General features: G+C 61.7%; 1 protein-coding gene across 1 annotated transcript in view; it reads right to left on the reverse strand.

Annotated features, from left to right (window-relative positions):
• The window catches only part of CELF3 (CUGBP, Elav-like family member 3), a 13280-nt gene that overhangs the window by 5084 nt on the left and 2622 nt on the right, over window positions 1–5574 (reverse strand). The window contains exons 3-5 of the mRNA XM_015558691.1: window positions 1402–1450; window positions 853–981; window positions 303–729 (exon numbers count right to left, since the gene is read on the reverse strand). Coding sequence (XP_015414177.1) covers window positions 303–729; window positions 853–981; window positions 1402–1450 — 605 coding nt within the window. The remainder of the gene's footprint in view (window positions 1–302; window positions 730–852; window positions 982–1401; window positions 1451–5574) is intronic.

Raw genomic sequence — 5574 nt, forward strand, 5'->3', positions numbered from 1 at the left:
CGCTTACCTCTTCCCCGCCCCCACACCCCAGGCCTCACGCTCAGGGGATGCAGCCTCAAATTTTAGTACCAGTTTGCACCAAACAGAAACCAAACCGGAACATTTGCGAGGATTGTTGTGGAGCTTGAATCTGGACTGCGCTTCTCTGCCCAGCGCGGCAGGAAGGCCCTAACTGAGCGCCTGCTGAGCCCCCGCTGAGCCCCCGCTGGAGGCCTCAGTGAGCGCTCCCCTGGGGGGCAGCTACTTCTGGTGCAGGTGTTTGCTCTGCACCCCGTGAGTGCAGGCCCTGACCCACTGCTCACGCGGGGCATGTGGGGCCTCTAAGCCAGCGTCCTGAGGCCCGGCCATGGCCCCGGGATGGGAGGTGGAGAAGAGGTGGGAGATGAGCAGAGGTGGAGGGATGGTGGAGGTAGGAGAGGCGGCATTTGGACTGAAGATGAGGGACAGGGATGAGAGACAAAAGGCAGGGAGATGCTATTTGAAATGTGAAGGTGTCCCTAACAAGTTCGGTTCTTCTGCCAGAAAATTCTTTCCCAATAAATGCAAAGACCCTGTCAGGAATGGACTGGGCCCCTGAGCCAGGGCTGGCCCTGGGCGAGGCGGGCTGGAGAGGGTGGGGGGTGAGGGGTAGGGAGTGTGAGGGGCTCACCGGCAGGGTCCGGCTGCTGTGAAGGGTGTTGATAGCTGCCTGGGCCTCGGCATGGGTCTGGAACTTCACGAAGGCGCAGCCTAGACAATTCAGGGGCAAGGAGGGAGGGTGAGGCCCCTACAGAACCCATTGCCCAAGAAACCAGCGGGTCAGGGGCAGGGGGGCCAGAGGGCCGGGCGTGAGGAGGAGGTTGGCTGGGCTACCTTTGCTGGTGCCATCCGGCCCCCGCAGCACAGTGCACTCGTCTATGGTCCCAAAAGGCTCGAACATCTTCCGGACGTCCTCATCTGTCTGCTGCTTCCCTAGCATCCCCACAAAGAGCTTCCGGTCTTCTGGGGGACAGGGCACAGGGGGAGGGGCACGGTCAGGGCCTCTGGTTTTCCACTGCCCCAGCTCGGGACAGGCAGGGACCCACCCTTTCCCTTCAGCTCTTCCCTGGAGCTCCAGACACTCACCCCGGGGGCCGAGGGCTTTGGGTGTGGACGGGGTGATGGTTGTGGGGTGGGTACAGTCACCTAGAGGGCCCAACCCATTTCGGAAGGACTTGCATTCCACTTGGGGCCTCAGTTTTGCCATCTCTATGATGGGCTGGATCACCTCCCCTCTGGCCACACTGACTCCTGTGCCAACCTTGACGGGGAACCCTTCACAGCTCTGGCTTCCTTCCTCAAGAAAGGCTGTCCCACAGCTACTCCGAGCCCTGGCCTTGCGGATGGAGGGGAAGGGGCTGGGTCCAAAGGTACAGGACCTACCTCCTCGGCTCTCGCTGTCGGCTGGCTTCACCTGGATTGGTCTGTTCATCTAAAGGAGAGAAGAGAAGGCAAGTGCTGGGGGCCTCCTTGGACACCCAGCCCTCCCCCCACCCCACCCAGGCCAGGACCTGCTGAGAGGCCAGAGGGAGGAAACCAGGCCCGGGAGGGCTCCCCAGCCCTCTCACTTGCTGACGGGAAGGGAGGGATGGGCCTAATCTTATTCAGGATTAGGACCAGAGGGGATTAGAGGCCCGGGAAGGAGCGGATGTCGAGAAGGATGCTCATGGGCACAGCACCAGGCTCAGGTAAGGCCCCCGACGACTCGGCCAGGGATAGGTGCTGCTCTCCTCAGCGGAATAACGGGGCTGCCCACAGGCCCTGGTCCTGAGACAGAGCCCGGCCAACGGGCTGGCCCACAGGAGCTGTCGCACTTCCACACCGGAGCAATGGAGACCACCCATCAGAGCCCCAAAGAGGACGCTACACTGAGGGGGACCCCACAGATGCCCCAACTTCCTCCTGACCCCTAGAGGAGTGTCTGCCTCTCTTCCTGCCCCCCCTACACCTCTTGACCCCAGGGGGAAGGCATTCGGGCAGCACAAAGGGAGCAGATGCCCAGTCTCCGTGGCAACGGGAGAATGCGCGCCATGGCAACCGCCCACTCAGCCTGATTTATCCGTCCCCGTCGCCCTGGCGACCATGGTGACGTCATCACTTCTGCTGCTCCGCACACGGTAGAGGGCGTGGGGAGGGGGGTGGGAACAGGGTATGCTGAGGGTGGAGGATTGGTTGGGGCTGAGCGGTGGGGGAGGGGGCCAGGAGGAGGGAGGGAGGCTTGCCGAGCTGGCCCCGCGGGGTCCATGCCGCCCCTCCTCCCTCCCTCCTCCTGATCAAACCCCTGGTGTCTCACAGTCGGACAGCTCGGGATGGGGGTGCTGTCCCGCGCCCTCCAAGATGCTCCCTGTGCCCGGGGTCCACCGAGCTCTCCCCTCTCCCTCTCCGCAGTCGCTCCCTTTTGTTCAGCGGAAATGCACACACCCCCAGTTCCACTCCCGGGTTCTTGTTGGGGACAGGACTTGGGAATGACTCCTGCAGGTTGGTTTCCGGGGGGTGGGGGGGGCGGGGCGGGGAGCATCGTCGGGACCAGAGAGGGAGGGGCAGGGCTCAGTCTTCCCTGTCTGAGCAATTTTGCTAATAAGGACTTTGACCAATGGGGGCACACCTGGTCACCCCACTCATCTGATGGCAGGGCAGGCCTAGTTCCAGTGACCAAAAATATGTTAACAACAAAAAATCTGATTCATCTATGTTCTGAGGGTGGGGCTGAAGTGACCCTCAGGGCAGCACTGGGCTTGGAAGACTGGCCCTGCCACCCAACAGCTGGGTGACCTTGGACAAGTCCTTTCTCTCCTCTGGGCCTCAGTCTCCTCGTCCGCAGAACAGCCGGCTCAGGCGGTCGTGGGCCACCCCCTCAGTGTTGGTATTCCAGCCCGGAGAGCCTCACTTATCACAGAGCAGGGCCGAAACGACAGTCCCCCCACCCCACACGGGACGTCTTCCCGGGTATCCCAGTCCGTCTGGCTGGGCCCTGCTGGCCAGGGACTCCCGGCCCTGGATCAAATCTAAGCCCCACCTCGGCTGTTCCTGCCCGCCCCGCCCCCACCCCTGGATCTGAGAGCAGCTGGTTGGGGAGGAGGGTCCCACAAATCCTCGGGCCGATCTCCTCCAGCTTTATCCTCCACCAATCTGGGATTATCCATCTGCGGTCCCATCTCCTCAGGAGAGAGGGAGTGTGTGTGCATAGCCAGGGCTGAGGGACAGACGCTCAGGCTCCTGGTCTTGCACCCTCCTGGTCCTGTACTGTCTGTCACCCAAGCGATCAGGAAGCCCCTCACAGGCCCCTCCGCAGGCAGACCACACACACACACACACACAAACAGGAATCAGAGCCAGGGTGGCAGTGTCCGGGAATTCTCATGCTTGCACTGACCCCTTCCCAGCAGGCCCCTGGGGATTTGCTGCTCTCGTTGGGGATGGGGAACCTGGGGCCAGAGAGAGAGGATGCCCCTCCCTGCACAGGCACAGAAATAGCACATCAATACACATCCACGGCTGAGGTGGACCCGCACAAAGGCGCACACGGGTGTGCAGACCGCAGCACAGACCACACGTCAGAAGCTCCCACACTCCCTCCCAGCAGCCTCCCTGGCGGCCCCCAGTGCCCTGTCGCCAGCCTCCCCCTCTCCGCCTGGGCCGGCACTTCCTGTGGGAAAGTGAGCCTTTGTTAGCTCAGCTCAGGCACACCTGCCCCCTCCCCTGAGTCCAGCTGGGCTCTGTTTACCTAGCAACCCAGCCCTGGGTGCCTCTCTCCCCTGGCTACCACCGCCAGGTGATAAGGCCTCCTCGGCGCCTCCCGGAGAAGAAGGGGCTATTTATACTCCAACCGAGAGGACCGAGAACCCCTCACCAGCGCGGTCACTTGTCAGACCCCACTTCCTCCCTCTCCCGAGGGCGCAGGCCTGGCGCCCGCCACTCCTGGCCGCAGACTTGTGCCTGGCGTCCCAGACCACACGCAGGTCCTTCCATGGGACCTGAGGCCGCTGCCCAACAGAAGCTGACCGGGATTCATGTTTCCAGAGTGGGATTTTGGCCCAAGTAGAGGCGGAAAGGCAGGCCAGGGGGAGCCCCTCGCACCCACCTCCAGGAGGCCACACCCTGCTCCCAGGAGGAATCCAGGCACCGGTGGCAGAGCCACTCCTGGGGACTCTTGGGGGAGAGAAAGGGAATGGGGCTCAGCAGTCAGAGGCCCAGCCCCCAGTCTCTCTCTGGGCAGCTCGAAGCATCTCCTAATATGGTGGCAGCTCCCAGATTCTGGAGTGACAACGGTGGGGAGAAAGGAGAGAAGGCCATGAGCCCCTTAGAAAAGACCCTGCACTAGGAGGGCGTGCGGATTGGACAGCAGGAAGGACTTCCCAGCACAATTGTGCAAGAGCTGGCACACATTGCACACACACACACACACACACACACACACACACACACTCAATGCTGCCAGGATGGCCAGGGGCAGAGAAAAGACCTGGCAACACAAAGGGTCAGGACATCTGCTCCCTAGACCGCCTTGGTCTGCTCCCCCGAGCCTCCAGCATGGGGGCCCGTTGGAGGATAGAACCCCTCATTTCCTGCTGGAGGCTCTGCAGGTCCCTCTGCATCCTGCCCTCTGGGGCAAGGGCCAACGTGGAGAAGTCGTGTCTCCTGGGAGCTGGGGGATGGGGGTGGGGTGCAGGCTAGACAATCATTAACTGGGGTGCCCTTCTCCCTCCGCTCTCACCTGGGCCTGTTTCTTCCCCACACCCAGGATAGAGCCCTGCCTGAGCCATGCAGGCAGCTGGAGGGGTCAGTCTCCCCACCTCTCCCCTCTCCCTTGTCCCCCTGTTTCCGCAGGGGCTCTGAGAGATGGGGAGATGACAGGAAAAGAGACAAACAGCCGTGGAGTGAAAACTGTGGGTTTGTCAGGGGCTCCAGAGAGAGAAGGGGGAGGAAGGAAAGTTGCTGTGTAGCGAGATAGGAACCAGGCTTCCCGGGGCTGCGTGGGCCCATCCCACACGCCTGGCCTGTTGGCTGCCACACACGCGTGCTTATGTGCACACACGTGCTCCTGGGATTCCAAGCCTGCTCACACACATGCACAGACCTGAGCTCTGTAAGCAATGGCTGTTCTGGGCTGCCTCACCACCCACAGAGATCAGAGAGTGGGTGACAGCAGGGGGCTGGCCGTGGATTTGCTGTCCTAGCGAGACTCAGGGTTGAGGGCCACAGCGGGCTGGTCACAGACCCTGGAGGGGTGGGAGTTGGAAGTGGTTGAAGCAGTTCTAATCTTCCTAGGAGCCCCCCACCCTCTTTCCCCACCTGTTTTGTCTATTTCCTTCCTAGGAAGAGATGGAGAATCAGCCCGCACTCCGTGTCCTACAGGAGGAGGAGTAGAGGCAGGGTCAGGTGTGTCTCAGCACCCACACGGTGCTTAGCCGGTGTTGGCTAAAAGGATGAAGGGAGGGAGCTTTCAGGAAGTATTTCTGGGATTCACTGCATTAGTGACAACAGAAGCAGCTAGAGAGCAAAAGTGAACGGCTCACCGTCCTTCCCGTGTTGTGTGTGTGTGTGTGTGTGTGTGTG

This window comes from Myotis davidii, unplaced genomic scaffold, assembly GCF_000327345.1.
Source record: "Myotis davidii unplaced genomic scaffold, ASM32734v1 scaffold653, whole genome shotgun sequence".
NCBI classification, from domain to species: Eukaryota; Metazoa; Chordata; class Mammalia; order Chiroptera; family Vespertilionidae; genus Myotis; species Myotis davidii.